General features: G+C 42.7%; 1 protein-coding gene across 2 annotated transcripts in view; it reads left to right on the top strand.

Moving 5' to 3' along the window:
• Positions 1–706: 706 nt before the first annotated feature.
• Positions 707–24,759, top strand: part of LOC122811051 (proline-rich protein 12-like) — a 1,358,252-nt gene continuing 1,334,199 nt past the window's right edge. The window contains exon 1 of one of the 2 annotated variants that reach the window (XM_044082594.1): positions 707–1,236. In XM_044082594.1, the coding sequence (XP_043938529.1) occupies positions 1,151–1,236 (86 nt within the window). In that variant the 5' untranslated portion in view covers positions 707–1,150. The remainder of the gene's footprint in view (positions 1,237–24,759) is intronic. The other variant, XM_044082593.1, reaches the window with a different exon arrangement.

Raw genomic sequence — 24,759 nt, 5'->3', positions numbered from 1 at the left:
TTTATTAAGAAAATATGCACTTAAACTTTAATTTTAAAAGATTACATCTGCATACTTTTTTGTAATCTCTTGGGTTATATTTAAAATAAAGTGCTCAGTTCTAATCAGTGTTGTAAACAGTAGCTAACAGATGACAGGAACTCTGACATGAGAAAGGTTGCTGTGGAGAACTGCTGTTTCAAAACATTTATTTCCTTATTTTCCTCTGAAGCGCTAAATGCTTGTTTTCTATGACAGTGGCATACGCACAAACTACATTTTTGGAAGTATCTAATTTAAAGGTGCAGCTTCAGAATATTATGATTAGGTTGCCTTTTTACAAGTTGTATTTCAGTAGAAATGATCATAGTAACTCTGTCGCCGTTAAGTTTCAGAGCTATTGCTAGTTCCTCAGGTGCACTCAATGAATATTAAATAAATATGCAAAACAACGATCCAGTCTGTTACAGCCATAAACATGTCACTCAATACTGTTTCCATGTCAGCTTTGATAGGCACGTGCTTATTAATGCTGATGATTATTTCTTTAGTTCCGGTTCAATGTTTTGTTTTTTTCCTAAGATTGTTACTTCATATTTTTGGGGGAGTGCGGTTAAGTTTTATATATTAAGCCATTTCTATGACCCAGCACCCGCCAGCTCTGTCACATTCACAGATACACACCCCTTCTCTTTCTGTTCCTCTATCCTCCCCCTCCCTTCCTGGTAAAATTTCGGTGAAATGGATTCTGGGAAGCTGAAATAGACACAGAAGAGAGAGGTACTGAGAGAAGGTTTTTTTTCTTGCAAATATGGCTGCACCATGAAAAAAATGAAAAGCCAGTTCGAGAAGCAGAAGGCGGCAGGTCGTCCATCTCAGAGGGGCTGAGGGCAAGACCTTACGTGCAGCCACCCCACAAAGATCTGATCCGGAAACTGATGCCCCTTCTGTAACACCATCCATAGCAGGATTAAATACACACACAAAAACAGAAACAAGAGATTGCAAAAGCTTACTTGCCAGTCTTAAAGAGAAGAGAAGGAATGTAAAACCAATTTATTCATCACTATTTACAACCCGTATTAATATAAGGAAATTGTAAGCAGTCACGTATCATTGGAAAAAAAGAAGGGGGCAAAAAACGGAGAACAAAGGAGCAAGCCACAATTAAATGGATAGGAATTACCCAACCGCTGGTTTTGGGGATCCTCTAGCTGCGGGTGCAGGATGGAGCTACGAAAGGACAGCAAAAGCAAGGTAAAGTCATGCCGAAATAATTTGTGCGAACTGTGAAGGGTACTGGTCTATGCAGGAAGCGGGCCTGAAACACAAAATAACTACATTGTAGCTAGGGAATCGTTTGTTAAATGCGTGGTAGTTTTGGGCTGTATGTTTTCCCATAGTGTATGTAGGATTTGGGGGTGATGGGGGGCAATTGAGGAATGTGACGGGGAGCCGTTCTGTAGCATGAATGACACCCCCTGCATAAGAAAACAGGGAGAGGTGGCTAGGGCGATTTGCAAGGTTTGCAAGAAAGGAGATTAGAGGAAGGCATTACTGAGGCAAAGAGAGAGAACTCGAAATGGGAGGGGGAACGAAAAAGCTCGACAGATCAAAATGTAGCCGAGTTGTTATAGGCCTCAAAGGGGGCGTTTTTCTTCTGCTTTGCAGAAGATCGTAACACCATAGTTCGTTTCCGATCTGGCATATAGGACTTCTCATTTTAAGCTGATCGCTAGCTTTTTTTTTTTTTTTTTTTTTTAAGTTGTGCTGCTCTCTTCCCCCTCCCCTGTAAGGTAATGTCGTTGGCAAGGCCTGAAAATCAAGAGAGGCAGACAGTTTGGTCTCAGAAAGAAGAAAATCAAAACAAATACAGATGCATCTAGCGCAAAGGGACCTAAGCTTGAACTTCACTGGGAAAGCTTTTTATGCTTTTATGATCTTGGAGTCGTGAAGCCGATAATTGCAGCAGTAGAAATTCATTACAACTTATTAAGTTCACCATTTTAAGTGATGTACTTGTTTTGTTGACAGCAGATTTTTTGTGGGGAGTAAGAGATTGTTCAGTAGCTGTCACAGAAGAGTGTAGAGAGTCGAAATTTGCATATTTGGGGAATGTGTCTAAGATTTAACTACACTTTGCATTTGAATATTATTGCGGTTAGTGTACTTTACCGCATGTTTTTGTGGAGGAGTCTGGCAGGGGAGGTGCTATGTGTGCTGAAGTGTTCAGAAGATTCCCAGATGTGGGATTTAACTAAGAAGGAAAGGCTGGTCTTCAGCAAAGCAGAGAAACTCATTATTGCCCCCCCCCCCCCCCTTTGTGATACTGTTTGCAAAAAATGCAGATCTTTTAATCATATTTTGTTTCTTTGGAAAAAAAACATTTTCTAAAACTGTTTTGATCATGGGTTGTTGATTGTCTGCAGGGGGAGTAGAGAGCCAAATTAAATGACAAGTGTTTGACAGTGGCCAGATGGCACCGGTGTCTACGTGCTTTTGGCAGTTCTAGCTTGTTAAGTCCTAGGTCACGTTCAGTGAAAAATGAAATTGGGGGGGTGGTTAAGTAAAAGGTCTTTTTGACTGTTCCATTTTCAGCATTGAGGTGTTCTTTCCTTTTATTTCAGAAGCAGGCAAAGGGATGCCAATAGCTGGTCGTTGTCATCTGCTCTTCGTGATTATAAGGCCAGCATTATAGTTTTTTGCAGGTCTGTCCACCAAGGGGTGGAATAGAGTTCTGTCCAGTTTCAAGAGAGTATTTCATATTTGCATGAGGCAGTGTGTTTACAGGATTTCATGTATGTCTTTGTCTGTTTTGAATCTTGCACTATTTTTTATTTATTTATCCCCTCATAGGTGTGAGAGGCCGGTTGCAGGTGGAAAATTGGGCAGCCTGCTTTAGCTCGATTGTTCTAGATCTAGTCTTTGACATTCTCAAAAAATGTGCACATGTACGTCTGAGATTTTTTGTTCACTTTTTATTGGCATTCACATTGTAAGATTGTGCATACATAATGTTTTTATTTAATGGTCTGTGTAGATAGAGCTTTTCATAAAAAGGTCTGATATTGTTGGTTATAACTTATGGTGGCCTCTGTGCAATTCCATATTCGTCTGCTCCTGTAGCAAAATCTTATTTCCCCATCACAGAAACCCAGGTTAGCGTACATACTAATTGCTGTAACTGCTTACACTTGTTTTTGTAGGTACCATGGGTAGATGTTAACATTTCATTAACTAGACAAATACTACTGTTTTCTTATACATTGTCTTTAAAACCTGTTCATATTACCTTTTGGCATAGTTTACAAAGTTTTGGTCTATTCTACAGCAACAGAAATGGCAGTCACTTTTACTAGTTCCTGAAGTGTGATATCGAGCTTATGCCACTGCTAGGATAATATGCTGAACAACAAAAAATAGGGAGGGATGATCCTCTGAATGTGCCTTGTAGGAGGTTGCACCAGTGACCTATACTGCTGTCTACTTTCTTGCCTCTGCAGGAATAATTTTCATTGGAAGTGTTTAGTTAGTTTCAATGTTTTTTTTAAGTTTGTCTTGTGCTGTTTTTGTTTGAATTATTAAAGTGCTTTGTCTACTTCAACCCATGTTGTTTCATATTTTAACAGTTGTTGAAATGCTGTTTGCTAAAACCTTTTACACCTATTTATTATATTTAATTTATTTTGTTGTTTTAGTTGTTGCTTTCTGGCTTTGCTGATCCCTAGTAGGTGTTATGTTTGTAACTGATGTCCCAAGTTGTTGAAGTAATAAAAAAATTGCCAGTTACTGCCAGCAATGCTGTTATTTTCACTTTCGATTAAAGGGTTTGCAGTACATGAAATATGCTGTTTATTCCTTACTTGGTCTAGTTCACCTTTATATTTTTAGAATTAAAATATAAAGTGAAGTGGCATTGTTGTGAACAGTGTATGGTAAGTTACCAGAGAACATAAGTGGGAAAATAAAGTAATGAAAATAATTTACTTTCCACGTCTTTTGGCAACATATTAGTCATGGAAAAGTCGGCCGTACATTCAAGTAGTTCCAGTCATTAGATTAAATGACCAATAAAGCAAGCATTGATTCCACTGCTTTAAGTTGAGCTTGCTGAGATTGAAGGAGTAATGTTTAAAACTTAAATGCTGATTCCATGACCAAACTGTTTTATGTCAGTACAGATATGTTAGAATCATGGTTGTTCATAGTGGAGATGGAAATGTTTTGTTGTTCTGATGTGTATGTAGTTACATGTTGGTGTAAATTTCTGTGGAACAGCTGTACTCCAGGGGTGGGGTGGCGTCCTTTGACATGGTACGAGATGATGTTTTTTAAACATTCTGGTAACGTTACACTGTATGTTTGGTACCAACCTACTGCCATCTTTGTCATGATGGTTGCTATAACTTAGAATTTATTCAATAGTATTTACCCATGCTTTTTCATATTGTGCTTTATTCTACTTGCCTAACCCACCCATACTTTTTTTTTCTTTTTTTCGTAGACCACCTTGTTGCTTTTCACTGAAAGTATTTTTCCCCTCTGTGTTAATAGGCTCATAGGTGTGTACTAGGCTAATGGCCCTGGAGCCTTTACAAGCCTAGCCCCAAAAAATTGCCCAGGCACCGTGCCACCTGATGTTAGTTCACAGTGCCCCTATCCTGTAGGGCAACTAGAGTGATCCCTGGACTGAACTTTGTTACCCATCCACACATCAAGATTTCTCTTGAAGAGGGCCAGCAAGGTGCTTTGATTGACATGAATGGGAAGCTTATTCCTGAGTATGGGCAGTCTTTGGGAGATGAATCTGTCCCTCCAGCATGGTCTGTTTATTGTGGTAATGAGGTTGTGTGATCTCTGGAGCATGTGGCGCAGGGGGACTAGGATTTATTTAGGTGTAGCATTTCAAGTAGGGCTGGGTTGGACATAGCTTTGTATGTCAAGCGGAGATCATTGACTGAGAAATGCTGAAGTTTCTTGAGTCTGTCCATGTAGGACATGTGTTTAAGGTCTAGGATCCTTTTTGTGAGGTACTTTTTTAGGTGTCTGGTCAGGTACATGCCAAACCGGGCGTTGTATTCGATGATTGGTCTAATGAAGGATGAGTAGAGAGGGATGATGACCTCTTTCTTCCTGGATGTGAAACCTTTGGTTGTAAGATGTGCCACATAGAAGGACTTTCAGACCACAGTGGCAATGTTGTTGGTTGGAGGTGGCCGTCGACCTGGGTGCCCAGATCTCATATAGCCCCTTCAGTGTTCGGTGGGCTCCCATCAACATGGTAATTTGTGGGAACAGAGTTTTTTTCCAAAGGAGAGAACGCATTTTTTGGCATTAAGCTTCAGGTCATGGTTCTGACACCAGTCATTGGTCTCATAGGGCCCTTTTGTAGGATGTCTGCATCACGTGGGGAGTTGATAATGACTCCTAGCTTGCAGTCATCTGGTTGACAGTCTGACTTGGAATCCTCAACTTGTGGGTCCTGTCTGTGAGCCAATTTGCAACCCACCTAGTGATGTAAGGATTGATGCCTAGTTTGGTGAGTTTATCAATGATGCCTGAGTGGGGAATGGTATCAAAGGCCTTGGCCAGGTCGAGGTAGGCTGTACGCACTGCATTACCCTCCTCCACAGCCTTGGTGACTGCCTTGAAGAAGTCAACCAGGTTCAGCAGGCAGGATCTCCCCTTGACAAAGCCAAACTGTGTGGGTTCAAGAGTTTGGAGACTGAATATTGCCTGTGCCTTTCTTAAGCAGGTCCATGATGATGCGCTCCGTAGCTTTGCATACCAGACTCATCAGGCTAATAGGGCAATAGTTCCCAGGGGTCTGTTATTGCTTCATTCATTGGGGACATAGCCTGAGGTAAGGCTGTGATTGAACAGGGCACACAGATGTGGTGCCAGTTCATTTTGTAGCTCATGTAGTACGCAGCCAGGGATATTATGTCCCATGGATGCTGCATTCTTGGCTTTGGACAATGCAGCTTTACCTGTGCCGCAGAAATGGTGGGTACCAGGCTTTCTTCTGGTATTGTGATAGGGCCCTGGGGGGGAGAGAGGGGGGTGAAGTTGGCACTGAATCTGTCTGCCAATATATTTGCTATATCTGTTGGCTCGGTACAGGAGGTGCCTTTGTGCAATAACTCAGCATATCTGGGTATTGCCTTTGAGGTTTTTGATATAGCTATAGAAGGCTTTGTGGTTGTTTTTGGTGTCAGCTGCAATTCTGCCTTCGTTGCTGGCTTTAGAGGATTTGATAAGGGATCTCAGTTTTTTGTTGAGACTGATAAGGTTTGTTTTCCAGTCTTGTGACTTCATTTTTTTCTGCAACAGTTTCTTCCTTCTGTTGTAGAGTTTGAGGGCTGGGGACCACCAGATTGGCTTCCTTTTTTTGGAGGAGAGCGTCTTTGTTCTATTTGGTATGACAAGTTCCATGCATTTGTGCACATGCTCGTACAATGCATCTGCAGCATTTACTTACTCAGCCATCTCTCAAAGGTAAGTACTAGACTAGCTGCTCTTGTGGGCTATTTTATGCCTAACCAATTTCACTTTTAGTGCTTGAATTAACCTATCCCATTTGGTATTGGATTGGCATTGCCCATAGATTACTTCTAGTAAGAATAACTGAGATCATACAATAGGTAATTTAAGGGATCCATGCAATGTGATAAAGCATTTAGGTGTTGCCTTTGCCCATTAGTAGTACAGGGGGCAGTCCTGGGGTAAATTTTCTGTTTCCCATCCATAGATCCTAGTTGTGTTTGAATATGGATAAGGATGAACTTTGTTTTGTGTGGATGGGGAGTGTTTTTCCAGGGCAGTAGTATTCTCTGCAGTATATATATCTGTACCAGTTGTTGTGTCTTTCGGCTTTTCCCGGTTAGGGGTCGCCACAGTGGCACTCCAGTCCGCTAATGATTGGCAGTAGATTTTTACGTGCTGGCTTGCTGGGCCTAACACACAACCTTCAACGAAGGAACGCCCATTCACGCATGTCGCCACACAGAAGACATTCTGAGAATCGAACGGGCAACGTCTAACTGTGAGGCGACAATGCTACCGCAGCACCACCAGTAAACCCATCTATTGATGTTGCAGCAGAGGTTTAGATCCCTAGACTGGTAGTTATGATGCCATTTGACTTGCAGATGTCCAGTAGATCCATCAGTATTGGGCTGGAAGATGCCTTACATGTCACCCCTTGGCAGTCTGTAGGATGCCCATTATAGTGATAAAGCTTTGAGTCTGTCTGTGTAGGACATTGTTTAGGCCTTGTATCCTTTTGGTGAGATATCTCTGTGGTCGTTCCAGTTGTTACATGCTTCTGGGCAGATACTTGCTAAAGGGGGTATTATACTGAATGATTAGCCTAATGAGGGCTGAGTAAAGGGGGCCAGTGACATTTTTAGATCTAGACCTAATCCCTTTGTTTATAAGCTGTGCAATATAGAAGGACTTTATGACAGTGGATATATGTTGGTCAAAAGCTAGGTCACTGTCCCTGTAGGTTCCGAAATCGCAAACAACTAGGTCAACTCTTAGGGGCATTTTGTCAGTGTGGTACTTCCCAGAGTAGATGACTTCCCAAAGGATACAGCAATGCATTTTTTGGCATTTAATTTTAGTCCATGGTTTTGGCAGCAGTTATTTATTTGGGCTAAACCTTCCTGCAGGATGTCTTGTTGTCACGTTGGGAAGTAGTCCCTTTGTTCTGTGGTCACTTCTCCAGCCTTGGTGATGGTGTTTATGAACACACTGATGTACTGTCACGGAGTTTGTCATAGATGTGCTCTGTGGGAGTGTCTGTAGCACCAAGCCACATTCACATCTGGTTTGCTTAGCAGCTGGAGGGGCCAGCAGAGGTGGGGGAAATGAATAGCTGGGGTCTGCTCATGTTGGAATGGAGTGTGAGGGATTCTTCACTGCTACATTCCAATATTACTTGTAATTGCGTCTGTCCATGAGAACTGTGAGTCCCTAACTAGGGAACATTACTAAACCAATGTATATAAGATATATTACCTCTATACATTCTAATTGTTTTCTAACTTCTTGTGTATACTTTGTATATCTGTTCATGAGAACTGTGAGTCCCCGCTAGGGAACACTTCTAAACCGATGTACATAAAGTATATCACTTTTTTTTTTTTTACTAACTTCTTGTGCAACATTTTTTTACTAACTTCTTGTGCAACCTTTTGTATGTTTGACTATGTGGACCTTTTCTCCCCAAGCCTCTGCTGAAAATGGACATGTATCCAGTCGGACTATCATGGTAAATGTTAAAATAAATAAAAATAGTTTAATGCAGGAGTGTTTTTGGAGTGAGTTCTGCATGTACATTATCCACATTTATCCATTCATGAGACCATTTTTTTTCAACTAATGTAATGGATCCTGATGTATTGTAGCTAGAGGGCATAGTGAGGTCTAAGCACTCTAGCTACAGTGTGATAAGCATGCTTGGACCAATTTTCATCCTTCAAAGGAGGAATCTGTCCCAGAAACCAAAAGGCTTTTTCCTTTGGAATGAAAGGCTCACCCAACAAAGATAGAGTAAGAAAGCGCAGATAGTAGAATTTGGATGAAGGGAATGAGAAGTAGGGGGCAGGCCTGTTCAAGGTCAGGAGTGTATGGGTACAGAGGCAAAGAAAAATATGTAATTGTTGAGATCTGATAGAGAATGTAAGGTTGAGAGGATTTTTTTCAGTAGCAAAACTTCTAAGATGATGTCGTGTTTGACACGAATGGTTCACACTGAAATGTTTACTGCTTTAAAAGGTGTGCCCAGAGGTAAAATTTTAACGGGTAGTGTAGAGTTTGAGATGAAGATGGTAAGTTCCTGCAGGAGAGAATGACAAAGGAAATCTGAGTATTTGTGCAAAAGATGGCTGTATATTAAACTTACACACCAAAGGTATAATGTCACTGATCATTTGTTGGTTAACAAAGACCGTTTTGATTGTTTTGGGGTTAAGAGTGGTTGTGTGTATAAAATCTTTTGATTTGGTAGTGGGATAGAGCCAACTCGGATGAAAGTGTAGTGAAGTGTGGTAGCACAGCGATAGGTACGACGGAGTCAACCTTTCACTGTAACAATAGTTGTATAAGCAATGCAAGGAAGAATCTTTTTTTTTTTTGCTAATGGCGCACTAGTTATGTAACTTATGAGTGATGCGCACAGAGAGATGTACAGATTGGAGGACTTATCTGAAACCTGACCACTTGATATGCGATCATACAGAGTACTGCGTGTGTGAATCAAAAACACTGGGAAGGAGTACTTGGTTGGAGAAGTAGCATCACCAGATAAAGAAGGGTATATCGTACAACTTGGCGATAGGCAAGCAGTGTGCAAGACCTCACCAACGAAGGCTGGTAGAATAGTGGGATGCAAACAAAGATGCATTATTAATGGAAAACAAGAAGTTTCTGTTTTTGTAGGCTAAGATCCAATTTGATGCATTGAGTGTTGCTCCAAAGGAAAGCAACAAAAGTGGAGTGTTTGCATTACAATTGCATAAAGACAGATGTACAAAACCTTAACTTTTTTGCCATGAAAAATGAAACCTTACAAAGCACTTGAAGAGCATCAGTAAACCCCAGATGCATAATGTGTTTCAGATATGGAGATGAATGAGACGATGCATTGCATATCTTTTCAAAGTCACGAGAAAGAGCACATAGGTGATTGGAACCGCTTTTGACAGTAATAATTATTGACACAAGTCTCGAAGTACATATACAAGACCATGCATTGCAAGATACCATGAACCTTCATGTCCTCCTTGCCAAATCAAAGTGGGGGGATTGATGGGAATACAGTCTGATGAAACTATTTTTGCAAATGTTATGGCTACTTTCAAGCTAGTATTGTTGGCGCTACTGCGGGGAGCCCTTTTATGGTACTTCACGTAAAAGCTTTCACACAAGTGAGAATGGTATTCCCAGTGTTACCTGGTGATATGTTGGTAAAATTGAGAACCAAGATTATGGGGAGAGTACAGAGATGGATAGCAACATAATTATACTTGGGGGGGGGGGGGATGCCCCTGAACAATTACAGTAGTCAAATGGAGCTGCTGCAGCACTTTTAAAACAAGTTCTGTGTGGAAATTTAGAAGCCTGCATTTTGGCCAGCTGACTGGAAGATCTATTTTTGTACCAGTTTTGAAGAAAATTGATCTGACTGATGTAACAGTAGTTGCACCCCCCCCCCCCCATTCATCCATGTTGGCAACATTTTACTCAGTAGAGCCTACAGCCATCCTTGGAATGAGAATTTTGTGAGGTACCAGCAGGATTCAGGAAAAGCAAGGGAAAAAAATGTAATTGCAGATATGAGATGAAGCCTAAAAAAGACAAAAGAATACGAATATTAAGGTTATGATTTTTGTAACTAACAAAAATAAGTGTTAGATAAAGAAGCATGGGGTAATTGGAGCACTTTTAGTTCTTGGGCACAATCTTTGCACTGATCAAGAAGGAGGAGGAGTTTGAACAAAAAGGGAGAAACGGAATGGTTTAGACCTGGAAAAGGTGTATAAGATGAATGCATTCTTTTCTGTGATTTAATTTCTATAAAGAGCCCTTTGTCATAGAAGCAGATCTGTATGAAGAAAATCGAGTTGTGAATGTAGGCTCATCGGAAGATGCAGCACTGAAGACTATGTGAAGCCTATTCCTGTCAGGCTTGAACACGGTTTTGAAATGGATTTGCACTTTGTCGTAAAGAAGACTGTGATTCTGACCGCTGGTAAAATAAAGAATTATATTGGTGCAGCTAACATTGGGTAAGACAGCAATTCAGGTCGTAGCCTGTTATAGGTCCCCAACCATGTCCCAAGACTGAGTCCACGTTCCTAAGCACCCTGGAGAATATTGGGGTCCAACCTAATACTCACATACTGGGCGATTTCAACTACCCCTCCATTGACTGGGAAAACTAATCATGTACCTATACACTTGCCCAACGTTTCCTGGCATTCATTAATTCCAGTGCCCTGGAACAGCTCATTCTTACCCCCACTAGAGGTGGCAACATCCCTGACCTGGTCATTACTAAGGTGGGTGACTTTTTTGCTCTGCACCAATAGTCAATTCCTACCTGGTTAGATCCGACCACAGACTAATCAACTTGGAACCCCCCCCCCCCCTGCAAAGGTAACCACCATGGAAAATTTCTCCAAAGCTATGTTTGGGCTCCTAAAAACAGAGGTAGCTAACTTTATGGCACCCATGCAAATGGAGAAAGTTGCATGACCGCCAAATCATACACCAATGCACTGTACAAACACATACACAAATACATGGATTTCGCCATACCCAATAGAACCAAGATGCTCTCCTCCAAAAAAAGGAAGCCAGTCTGGTGGTCCCCCGCCAAAAACAAACTCTACAACAGGAGGAGGAAACTGATGCAGAATAAGGTGAAGTCCCAAGACTGGGAAAAATTCATTATCAGCCTCAACAAAAAGTTGAGATCCCTCATCAAATCCACTAAATCTAGCTATGAAAAGAATTGCAGCAGATAATAAAGACAACCACAATGCCTTCTGTAGTTGTGTAAAAAGTCTGCACAGCAATACCCAAATTTGCTTTGAGCTACTGCACAATGGTACCTCCTATACCAAGTCAACAGATATTGCCAATATACTGGCCAAGAGATTCAGTGCCAACTTTACCCCTCTCTCCCCCACAAAGGACCAGTCACAATACCAGTAGATTGCCAGGCACCCATATTACTGCTGTCCAAGGCCAAGAATACAGCTTCTGTGGGACCTGACAATATTCCTGGCTGTGTTCTACATGAACTACAGAGTGAACTGGCACCTCACCTGTGTGCCCTGTTCAATCACAGCCTCACCTCAGGCTTTGTCCCTACTGAATGGCGTACTGCTACAGTCCTCGCTCTCCATAAAGGAGGAGCGACTACAAACCATGGGAACTATTGCCGTATTAGCCTGACAAGTCTGATATGCAAAGCTATGGAACACATCATCATGGACCTAATAAACAGGGATGTAAAGAATCCAAACTCTGGATCTCGCATAGTTTGGTTTTGTGAAGGTCGACTTCTTTGAGTCAGTGACCAGAGCTGTGGATGAAGGCAAGGCAGTTCATACAGCCTACCTTGATCTGGTCAAGGCCTTTGATATCATTAACCACTCAGGAATCAGAAAAACTCACAAAGCTAGGCATCAACCCCTATATCACTAGGTGGGTTGCAAACTAGCTCACAGGTAGAGCCCATAGTGTCGAAAGTAGCTGACTCCAAGTCAGACTTCTGACCAGTCATGAGTGGAGTCCTACAGGGATCGGTCCTGGGTCCTCTCCTCCTGTTTGATATCTACTTCTCAGAAGTCCAGGCCAACACAAAGGGACTCTGGCTGACAAAGTTCTCAGATGATTGCAAGTTGAGAGCCATTATTAACTCCCCCAAATGATGTTGACATCCCACAGAAAGGCCTCACCGAGACCGACTGGTGTCAACCATGGCCTTAAGCTTAATGCCAAAAAATTGTCGTCATCCCCTTTGGGAACAACCCAGTTCCCATGAATTACCACATCGATGGTAGTCCACTGAACACAGGTTGACAGCAACCTCTCTTTTGACCACCACATTGCTACTGTGGTGAGAGAGACCTTTTATGTGGCACATTTCATTACTAAGCGTTTTGCATCCAGTTAGAAAGATCTCCCTCTACTCTTGCCTCATTAGGTCAGTCAGAGTACAATGCCCCATTTGGTATGTATCTCACTAGACACCTGCAACAACTGGAGAGGCCACAAAAGTACATTACAAAGAGGATCTTAGGCCTTAAACACTTGTCCAATATGGACAGACTCAAAAAAACTCCCAACTATTCCCTGTCTCACATCACCTACTTGGAGGCAATCTTTGGTAGACTTACAAAGCCATGTCTGACCCAGCTCTCTCAGAAATGCTACATCTAAAGAAATCCCAATCCCTCCGCACCACACACTCCAGAGACCTCAACCTCATTATCACACTCAACAGAATGTGCTGGAGGGACAGGTTCATAACCCAGAGACTGCCCATGCTATGGAATAGACTTCCCATACATGTCAGACAGAGCATCTCACTGGCCCTCTTCAAGAGAAATCTTGATGAGTGGATGGGAAATAGAAAATTCACCCTGGGGACCACTCCAGTGGCTCTACTCAAAAGAAGCACTGGGAACTAAGGTCAGGTGGCACAAAGCTGGATTGATCCGTTAACCAGTAATGAAATGAAAATCAGTCAAGACATTCAAATACATATCAATTGTATCATAATGGCTTTGAAGGATCTACATAAGATGTTCAGGTACAGAGTATGAATGTCAGAGTTGGATCAGGAAGAAACAACTGGGAGGAAAATTGATACATGGCTTTGTCTAAGAAAACTACGTTAACAATGGACTTCTCCAGTACAAACAAACTTGTTTTTTGGCCATGGTCAAAGGTTTTACTTTGGGAGCATAGGCATGCTGTACTCTTAGAGGGAGACTGAGATGGAGACATTGTATGCATAACAGTGTGGAGTGCACTGGACAACAGTTGGGGTGTACTGATACCATGAAAGGGCAGAGTGGCAATAGTATATTTGTGATGGGATGAAATGCACTGTGGGAGATGTCATTGTTGATGGGGGGGGGGGGGGGTTGCATATAAGGCACAGTGAGATGCCTTGAGGCCAGACAGCAAAGCAAGGGAATCTGTGATGGTGAGTGGGTCTGGTGTGTTGACCATAAGATGCAAGAAAGGAGGAAGGTGATGGACTCCTTGCCGGCAGGTGGCGTTTTTAATTTTCTAGCAGTGAACTGGGGGGTGCCTACATTTAAAGTGAGGAGGATGTGGCAAATGTGCAGCTGTAGACCAATCGGGGGTATGAGTATCCTACTGGATGAGCTAGACTTTAGTAGTGTGGATTGGGGTGAGTGAATGTTAATGGCAGTTGTGTTCATGCCATGCTGTACTTCCTGATCCTTGAGGTGGTGTTTTGTAGGACTGACAACAGTTCTTGCCGAAGGGTTGGTCTAGAAAGTTGTGGACATTGAAGATCTTTTAGTTTTCTTTTCACCTGCGGTAAGTTTGGGTGGGAAAAGTCCTTCTTTTCGTCTGTGGATAGTTGTAAAACTGTTTTCCCCATGGTTGTTTGTGGAAAGATGGTGCCTTTTGTTTGAATCTATTGGTGGTTATAATAATAATAAAAATAAGATTCTGTATGGCATACTGGTGGATGTCCTAGATGCTAATCCTCTTGCAGTTGGGTTGGGTTACAGCAGAATTACTTTTGCATTGGAGATTTTGGTGGTCCTGCTTCATCCAATTGTTTGAGTGGGACAAATAAAATCTTATGGATAGATGTCTTTGGAGAAGCCTTCTTGCAGCTCTTTGGGAACTGGTGCAGAAATGAATCTGATACTCAAAAAAAGAAAGCAAATTTATTCAGTTGGTTATGGAGAAACCAAGAGAATAGCTTGCGTGGTATGTTGTTTAATGCAATCTTCGAGGAATCTGTTAGTGTTTTTTATTCAGATAAATGTCTCTCTTGGCAGCAGGAACAAAGTTAAGTCAGGGTGCTTTGACTCCCTTACCAATGATATTCCTTCATCACACATTTTTAGACCAAGTAGCAGTAGAAATCGCTTCTTGTCCTTTTTGATTAAGATCAAATGTACTGTGTGAAAAGGAACCTCTGTGACTTGGTGTTTCGGTAATGTGCATGAGTATTTACTACTTATGCAGTCCAGGAAACCATTAAGGAGCCTATCACAAATTCCCAATTTCCCTTGAAGTACTGTTGCATCAAGTGACTTACTCAAGGTCACACAGTAAGCACATGAATGTTGACAGACTCAAACCTTGTACAACAGGAAGTAGCTTATTAACCAATAGCCAGCCTTATCCTCTGTGCTAACTTCAGCACGTGGTGGTGGTGCTGCGGTAGCGTTGCTGCCTCACAATAAGACGTTGTCCTATTAGATTCTCAGCTAGAGCGTCTTCTGTATGGAGACGTGCGTGAATGGGCGTGCCTTTGTTGAAGGTTGTGCGTCAGGCCTGGCAAGTCGGTACGTAAAAATCTACTGCCAATCATTAGCGGACCGGAGTTCCGCTGTGGCGACCCCTAACTGGGAAAAGCCGAAAGATACAACAACAACATCCTCTGTGCTAACTTCAGATGAGCATTCCTGTCCAAGTATTCTTGCTTACTTCCACAGACCAGACTCAAACCTTGTACAACAGGAAGTAGCTTATTAACCAATAGCCAGCCTTATCCTCTGTGCTAACTTCAGCACGTGGTGGTGGTGCTGCGGTAGCGTTGTTGCCTCACAATAAGACGTCCTATTAGATTCTCAGCTAGAGCGTCTTCTGTATGGAGACGTGCGTGAATGGGCGTGCCTTTGTTGAAGGTTGTGCGTCAGGCCTGGCAAGTCGGTACATAAAAATCTACTGCCAATCATTAGCGGACCGGAGTTCCGCTGTGGCGACCCCTAACTGGGAAAAGCCGAAAGATACAAGAACAACATCCTCTGTGCTAACTTCAGATGAGCATTCCTGTCCAAGTATTCTTGCTTACTTCCACAGACTGACCCTAGACTTGTTGCAAGGTTCTAATGCTTGAGCATACATTGAAGTCCTTGTTTATACTTTTTGTCTTCTGGAGACTTGGTTGTAGTTATTTAAGGATGGTTTGCTGCGCGGCTGAAGCATATCTTAAAATACTTTTAAAACACATTCTGTGCTGCTGACTTAACCAAGAAAAGTTTGCATTAAGGCTGTATGTATATTTCGGTGTCGCAGTATGCTGTAATTGTTTTTTTAAATTTGCGTCTGGTTTGGGAGGCTTATTGCTCCTTTTTTTTGGGCAGTTTTGAATGTTGGATGGTTAATTGCCTTCTGCCCACATTTAAGAGGCAGTATCCATTTGCAGCCTGCATTTAGAAAATTAATGCTGTAGTTTTGATACTACAAAAAATGACACACTGTTCTGGTTCATTACTGGCTTGATGGTCATTCTTTTTGAATATTGGCTATTCAAGAAGTTTAAAAAAAATGCAGTCTTGGTACAGAAGGTATATAATTGACAGTGATTTGGCACTGATCCCATTATATGTGAAAGGCATGGAACTACTCCACTATTTCCTTATGTTTAGAATGACTTGTATAAAGCAGACTTGAAAAGGATTATGGGAAAGAGAAAGGTTTGAAGAAAAACAAGATCATGTTTATCTGTCAAGCCCCATGGTCAGCCATTTTGCAGTAAACATTCAAATTCTGTAAAAAGCAGTCGAGTGATTTTGAAGTATTAAAATAGCTCAGAAAAAGACAAAATGAAACAGATTTTTTTTTCTAAGGTGGAACTTTCCTTTAAGGGGGATGCTTACCTGCTGATGGCTGTTGGGTAGTTTAAATATGCTGCACTCTGAGGACAATGGACAGCCAGTTACTGTGGTACAGTTAGTTTAGAATCAAAAGAGATGCTGTAACTTTGATAAACCGTGGCTGCAGGGATAGGTAGGACTAATGTGCTGCAGGTGTTGAGACCACTTGGCACACAAATTGCTGTTGGACCCATGTCATGAACTGCTTCATCAGAAAGACTGCAGTTCTTTCTGGCTGCAACAGAGTTTGTTCACATTGAATGGCCCTCCGGCTGCTTAGATGCAGTTGGATGTGAGTTTGGACTAATGTTTTTCTTTTACTGCATTTTTTTTTATCTTGTCTCGCATCTGCTTTACCATTTCAGTTGTCAAAACTTTCTTTCATAAGTGCCCCTGTGGCATGCAGTTACTCCTTGTACTGAGGCAGTTACAGCAGGATCCCAGATTTGGAGAAGTTTGAAATCTATATTATATAGCTATAGTAATCACTGTGGCAGATTGCTTCAGTAACTGGAACAGTTAGCCTGATTTCTTATGCTATTACGTCCTGAATGTGCAGTAGTCAGGAGCGAGTCACCACTCCATACATGTGCAATATGAACATCAGAATATATCGTACTACACCTGATGAAGTGCAATATTCTAAGCAATCACAATGTGAAGTCATAGTCTTGCAGTACCTACTAGCATAATACCATCTGTCTTCCTGTCCAGTTGTGGTAATTCATTTTGTTAATATTTTAATTATTACTGTATGTGCATTAATTAGTCTTACTGTCAATCAAACTGTGTTCAGTCTTACTTCTTGCACTGGGACCAAAGCAACGTAATTTCGTTCAGCTTGCACTGCTGTGTATATCTGATCAACACTTACTTTAACTTTGAACTCTAAAACAAATTTTCTAAGCATGTCAGCCAAGTAAAATCATTAATATTAACTGGGTACTGATACAATGGCTACTTACTTGGTGTTGTGATAGATGCTCATGGGTTTTGCAGTAGGTGACCAATCTGTAGTGGAATTTTAATAGTCCCTCAAAAGATCACCAAAGAAAAGCCCCGTGTTGCTTCTTAATGTGTAAAAAGCTGTAAAGGCCATCTTCATTCTCCATTGAATGTTGTCGGTGTGTGAGAAGCACTGCAAAACTACATGAATGAAAGGAGCAAAAGACATACCAAACTTGCTCTTCTTGCATTTGTTATGATGGAGTTGCTGGCCAAGCTGTGGGGCCTTCTTGAGCTAGATTGGGTCCATCTCTTTGTGGCTGTCTTTCTCCACTGCAGTGTTTGTTTTGGCTCCTTCTCCAGTCTGTTAAATCCTGGTCCTTACAGAAAATGTTTATAATACATTCCCAGATGCTGTTGAGAATGGAGCCTTAGACTTTCACCAGGCATTAAGTCCTGGTTTCAACTTTTCCCATTGTCCATATACAGGTGCCAGTCTCACCAGTGTCTCTTCAACAGGCTTCTGGGTAGCACTTGTTAGTTATCACTTTTTCTGGCATAGGTTTTCTCGACATCTGCCAGGCAAGTATTTGCTTTCCTTCAGCAGCAGCATTTCTTTATGCAAGTTGACGAGTCCTCAAATGCCTTCAGTTAAAGAGCTGAGGTAGAGCTAGGACTGCCAGCAAAATGCTAGCTTGATCGCTGTAAATGTTGCAAAGTACCAACCTGACTATTGGCCAATTTGACTTTAATATATTGTTCTTTAGGTACCAGGATGTGGATATTTTTAAGAATATGGGATATGTCTTTTTGATTCAGTAAGTCCTGTTTTGTTAGATGAGATGATTCTCTTTCAGCCAGCTAGCCTCAGTTCTGATTGTGATGTGGATGTGCTACCTTATTCTGCTGTGGATGCTCCAATTTAAGTGGAGAACAGTATCTCGGACCAGTTATTTTCACTGCTTAAGATTTCTGTGTCAAGCAAGATCCACCTGTGTTGGAATATGAGCCTTTTAACCAGCAAACCTTTCATAATTCCTTCTCATCTAGGTGGATGCCTCCTAGGGAGGAAACTGTTGGGACCACAGAGCCCACTGTCTTTGGGTCAATGATGAATTAAAACTATCATCCGTGTCTGAGAGTTTTCCTTTTTTTTTTCCCATGTTGTGCAAGGCTGGATTCCCAAAGACCACTCTTTCATTCAGCTGCATAACACAGCAACAGTGTGGTACAGCTGATTTCTGTTTGCCTAACCTTTGCAAAGAGCTGATGACAGTGTGGTAGTGGACATTTAAAATCAATAGAATCTGATGGTGTCCATGTCACTATTCCTCACTGTTGGAGCTAGCAACTTATCAGACAGCTTCTAGGCTCTAGTTCCTCCCACTCCCATAGTCCATTGCTGCTCTCTCTTTAACCCCTCAAATCTAATTTACCGTGCTCAGCATCAGACACGATTGGCTTGGCTCGAGTCTCCTTGGGGAGGAGTGCTTAAATATTTTCCTTACTTTTTGGCTAAATTCTATCATTTCTGTAGTTTGGTAGATGTTCTTCTTCTCACATTGCTGCAGTCATAACCTGTGGGTAGTCCGCTGTCCTCGGTCGGCCCGAATACCAAAGAGTTAGGCTGGCGTTGGTCATGGGCGCCCGGAGCTGACGTCAGTACGTAGTAGTACTTAAGCGCATGACCGACGCCATATCCTCAGTCTTTCTTGCCGCGTGGTCCGAAGCAGAAGCAGCGTTTGCAAGTGCCGTTCGGCGTTCTGAAATTTTCAGTTTTCGAGTTTCAGACCGAAGACCAAGTTGGGCTAAGTACCCCGTTGGGGAAAATTTTTGTCTTTTCTTGCCTCAGTTAATCCGGATGTCAGAAAAAGTTAATAATTGTATTTCTTGTGGGAAACAGATACCTCATAGGGACTATCATTCTCCCTCTGTTCCTTGCTTAGGGCCTGAACACGACGTAGTCGGGTGTCGCTTTTGCGCTAGATTTAATAAGCGCACCATTAAACGCAGATTAGACTGTGCTAGGCTTGTTTTCGGTAAGCGGTGTAACTACAACATGCCGTCAGATCTTCCGACGCCCGCTACCGCACAAAAGCGAAAAGATAAATCCTTAAGGTCTAAACCGGATGAGTCGTCCGTTGCGGACGCCGGTTCTATGGAATCTACGGTTGAATCTGTGGATCCAGCCGAGGTCTCGGCTGAATCCCAGGGGGAACCTTTAATTTTGCAGGAGTTGGCCTCTCAGGAGTTAGGTCAGGCCGAGGGTGCTTCTCAAGTTTCTGTGGTTCCATCCTTACAAAAGGTTATTAGGCCTTCTACTTCAGTCACTAAAGGCCCTGCTAAGGCTAGACCTGGTATTTCTGGTACGGGCCACAGCCCTGGTTCTTCGGGCTCTGTTCCTAAAAAGCATATGTTGAAAATGGCAGAGGATTTGATTACTTTGATCAGGGGTTCTATGCCCCCTCCAGAGAAGAGGCCTAGGGTGGAGACAGATTTAGAGGGAATGGAACATTCCTCAGATTACTCTGAGTCCTCAGCTGAGGATATTCAGGATTTTCCTCCCTATTCTGATTCGGATGCAGAGGATTCCTGTCCTTCTGCTTCACCTCCAGAGGATTTTTCCTTTTCTGAAACCTTGCATTCCATGAGGGAGCATTTCAAGTGGGAAGGTCAGGATTTTTCAGATTCTCGTAAGAGGCTTAGGGAATTTTTGTTTTTGCCACAACATAGACCTTTGGCAATTCCCCCTGTTTTAGATGTTGTTCAGGATGTTTTTTCTGAAGCTTCCCTTAATCCTGATTCTTTACCCCCTGCCCCTGTCAAGCCAGATAGGTATTACAGAGTTCCTGAGGCACATAAATATTTGTATAAGAGCCCTAGAGCTGACCCGGAAACTATTATTCAAGGGCCTAAGGGTGTCAGGGCTTCTGTGGTTAAGAATTCAGTTCCTTTGGATAAAGATTCTAGAGCGTTGGATAGGTGGGGTAAAAAAGTGTACACCTCTTCTACGTTAGCTATGAGGGCTTTAAATTGCCAATTCCATATGCTGAAGTATCAGAACTTTCTGTTAGGTCAATTGAAATCTAAGGTAGATGCTTTATCTGAGGGTATAGAGTGTAAGGAATTGCAGGACTTGGTTCATGCTTCAGATCAAGTTGGTAAACATTCCTTGCAATCTGGCTTCGATGCCCTTCAAGCTTCTTCCAGGGTAGCTGCTACTGGTTCAGTTATTCGTAGACATGCCTGGCTTAAGGATCAAAATTTGTCAGAGCATGTTAAAGCTCGGATTTTGGATGCTCCCCTTCAATCTGAAGTTATTTTTGGTTCCCCTGTGGAGTCAGTTTTGAAAAAGATGGAAGACAAAGCTAAGTCTATGCAGACAGTTAAGGAATTTTTGCAAGTGCAGCCCCCTAAGTTTAGCAGGAATTGGCCTGCAAGAGGGTGGTCTTACCCTTCTTCAGATTTTCAGTCTAAGGGCAGGTCTAGACGTGGTAGGGGCAGGGCTCAGGCTCAGGGTTCTTTCAGACCTAGGACTTGGAGTTCTCCTGCACAATCTTCTGGTGAGGGCAGGGGTCAGCCTTTTCGTAAACAGACCCAATGACCTGTATCTCCAGCTGCCAGATCCTTCCTTTCTGGCAGCTCCTCTAGGAGAAAAGTTGGCACTTTTCAAGCAAAATTGGCATTTGGTCACCCAGGACAAATGGGTGTTGGACATAATAAATCAAGGCTACAAGTTTTATTTTCACACTTTTGCCCCTTTGAAAGGCATGCCAGATGTACCTCCTCAGCAAAGGCTGGAGGCTCAGGAACAAATTTCTTTGCTTTTACAGATGGGGGCAATCCAGGTGGTACCTCCGTCAGAAAAAGGCCTAGGGTTTTATTCTCGTCTATTCCTAGTGCCAAAGAAAGGAAACACTTGGAGGCCAATTCTGGATTTGTCCATTCTCAATACATACCTAGACATTCCAAAGTTCAAGATGTTAACGTTACAGCAACTTCTGCCTCTGCTAGGCAAAGATCACTGGATGGTAACTCTGGATCTCAAAGAGGCCTATCTTCACATTCCTATCAGGCCCAGCTGCAGGAGATTCCAGCGCTGGCTGGCACTTCTCATTATCAGTTCTCTGCATTGCCCTTTGGTTTATCTACTGCGCCCAGGGTGTTCACAAAGGTTCTGGCTCCTGTAATAGCTTTCTTAAGACTGAGGGGAATACAAATTTATCCTTATCTGGACGATTGCCTGATTCTTGCTCAGGACAAAGACAAGTTACTTCAACAGCTACAGTATGTAATGGCAGTTTTAAGGTGCCTAGGGTATTCTGTGAATGAAACAAAGTCCAGTCTAGTACCCTCTCAGGACATGTGCTTTCTGGGTGTGAGACTGAATACAGCCTCTCAGATGGCTTTTCTGACCCCGGACAAACCAAGAACTCTTCATCTATACTTCCAGCAATTATCAGTACTGTCCAGGCTGACTGCAAGGACAGTCCTTCAAGCCTTGGGGTTCATGGCATCTTGCATTCTGGTACTTCCCAATGCCAAACTGCATATGCGGAAGCTACAATGGTATCTCAGAAGTGTATGGACTCAACACTGCCACGATTTGGACACTGTCATTCCAATAATACCTTGCATCCAGAAGGAATTCTTGTGGTGGGCACAGGAATGTCACCTAAACAAGGGACTCTCTGTGACCCGACCAGAGGCGAGTCCGATCTTAACGACGGATGCCTCAGACCTGGCTTGGGGAGCACACTTCAATGGGAAATGGATTCAAGACACGTGGCCTCCCAAACTACAGCATTTGCATATCAACATGAAGGAGATGTTAGCAGTCCAGTTTGCCCTGATGGCTTTCAAGGGCCTACTTCAACCAGGACAGGTGTTGATACAAACAGACAACACTATAGTCATGTGGTACATCAACAAGCAGGGGGGGACCCATTCTTACCCTCTTTGCAGACAAGCTATGATATTGTGGGAGACTGCTCTGGGTTTGCACATCACTCTTCAAGCACGGTTTCTGCCAGGAGCCCAGAACTCCCTAGCAGATGTATTGAGCAGACAAATTGTGGATCCCCACGAGTGGAAATTGGATCCTTGGGTATTTCAACAGTTGACAGTGGCTTGGGGAACTCCAGACATAGATCTGTTCGCTTCTCCTCTAAATTTCCAACTACCAAAATTTTGCACAAAGATGTTTCACCCAAAAGCTTGGAAAGTGGATGCTCTATCTTTCAGTTGGAACAACCTTCACGTCTATGCTTTTCCTCCTCTGCCTCTCCTTACCAAGGTTCTCTTGAAGGTCAGGCGGGACAAGCCTTGCATGATTTTAATAGCACCAGATTGGCCACGACAGCACTGGTATCCTCTGCTGAGGAGTTTAATTTAGGAGCCTCCTTGGCCTTTGTCACAGCTTCCTCACTTGTTGTCCCAGTCAAGCAGTCATTTGCTCAATGTCAGGGTGCAGTCCCTGCATCTAACGGCCTGGCGTATTCTGTTTTAGAGCCTGTGGGTTCTCAGCTTCCACAACAGGTTTTAGATGTCATTTTGGAAGCTAGGCGGCCCAGCACTAGAAAAGTTTATGCTGATAAATGGAAGAGATTTTTTCTTTGGAGCACGACAAAGGACTTTGATGTCTCGGTACCTAATTTGAGTTTTACACTGCAGTACCTTACTGAGTTACTAGACAAGGGTTTGTCATTTTCCTCTGTGAAGGTTCATGCTGCAGCTATTTCTGCTCACTATGATTGTGACCCTCCTTTATTTTCTCACCCTTTGTTTAAGCAATTTCTTAGAGGGGCAAAAAATATAAGACCCCCACGTAGAGCTCCTACTCCTTCCTGGGATTTCACTTTTGTGTTGGAGAAGCTTACTTTGCCTCCTTTTGAACCTGCAGCTACGTCTGAATTGAAGTTTTTGTCTTGGAAGACTGCCTTTTTGTTGGCCATTACTTCTGCTAGAAGGGTATCTGAATTGCAGGCTCTCATGGCAGTTGAACCCTTTCTAATATTCCATAAGGATAGAGTTTCTTTGCGTACTAACCCTACTTTCATGCCAAAAGTGATTTCTAATGTGGCCTTGAACCAGTCTATCCATTTGCCTACCTTTTATGCTGATCCCCAAAATAAGGGGGGAAAAATCTTGCATTCTTTGGATATACACAGGCAGTTGCGTTATTATTTGAGCAGAACTAAGGAGTTCAGACAGACTCAACAGTTATTTGTTTCTTTTGCTTTGGGTTCACAAGAAAATGCTGTTTCTAAGCAGACTATTTCAAAGTGGATTGGTAATTGTATTGCTTTTTGTTATTCTCATCATGGGAAGGATGTTCCTGCTGGGATTAGACCTCATTCCACTAGGGCTACTGCCACTTCTACTGCTTTTTTGAGGGGTGTAGCTACTAAGGATATTTTGGAAGCAGCTACTTGGAGTTCAGTTCATACTTTTACTAAACATTACCATCTCCCTCTTTTCTCCAAGTCCAGGGCTGGGTTTGCCACTGCAGTCTTACAGGGCATGTTAGCAGCCCCTAATGCTTTTTAGTTTGCCAGCCTCCCTTTTTCCTTTGCTTTGGGATTCTGCCCACAGGTTATGACTGCAGCAATGTGAGAAGAAAAACATAGTACAGTTTTGTACCTACCATAAATGTAGATGTTCGAGGATCCACATTGCTGCAGTCCTATTTTCCCTCCCTCCTTCCCCTCTTTGGTTTGGGGGTGTTGTGGTTGTTTGTTGTTATTGTTCCTTGGGGATAATTATTATTTTTCTCCTTTTGTGGCTCTGGCCTTTTCTTTTTAAGGCCTTCTGACATCTGGGGCAAGAAAGACTGAGGATATGGCGTCGGTCATGCGCTTAAGTACTACTACGTACTGACGTCAGCTCCGGGCGCCCATGACCGACGCCAGCCTAACTCTTTGGTATTCGGGCCAACCGAGGACAGCGGACTACCCACAGGTTATGACTGCAGCAATGTGGATCCTCGAACATCTACATTTATGGTAGGTACAAAACTGTACTTTTCTGTAGCTTGTCTATCTAGCTTTAGTCTATTGTCTTCCTCCCCTCCCGTTTCTGTTATTGCAGTGGTAGTAGTAGTCTTTTGGTGCCTTTTTTGTTCTCTGCTTCTTTAAAGTAGTAAGAAGCTTCTTGGATGTTGTGTCTTGTGTTGGTGGTTCCCATTTTGTTTACTTCGGCTTCACTCCTGGTTATCAATTTTGGTGTTTCCTTTGGTTTTTGGTGCTTGGTTTGTTTTGCGGCCATGTTGGACAAACCAGTAGGCTTTAAAAAGTGCTCCTTGTGTGGTCAGAAGATGCCCGTGTCCGACTCGCATGAGGAGTGCCTCTTTTTGTCTGGGGGCTGACCACCTGGAGGTTGCATGCCACATTTGTGCTGCATTCAACCCCAGGGCTTTGGTAGAGTGCTGGAACAAGCTATT

The sequence above is a fragment of the Protopterus annectens genome, chromosome 9.part0 (assembly GCF_019279795.1).
Source record: "Protopterus annectens isolate FY-2018-M chromosome 9.part0, PAN1.0, whole genome shotgun sequence".
Classification (NCBI taxonomy): Eukaryota; Metazoa; Chordata; order Ceratodontiformes; family Protopteridae; genus Protopterus; species Protopterus annectens.
The sequence above is the reverse complement of the archived record's forward strand: the minus strand, read 5'-3'. Positions and strand labels throughout refer to the sequence as shown.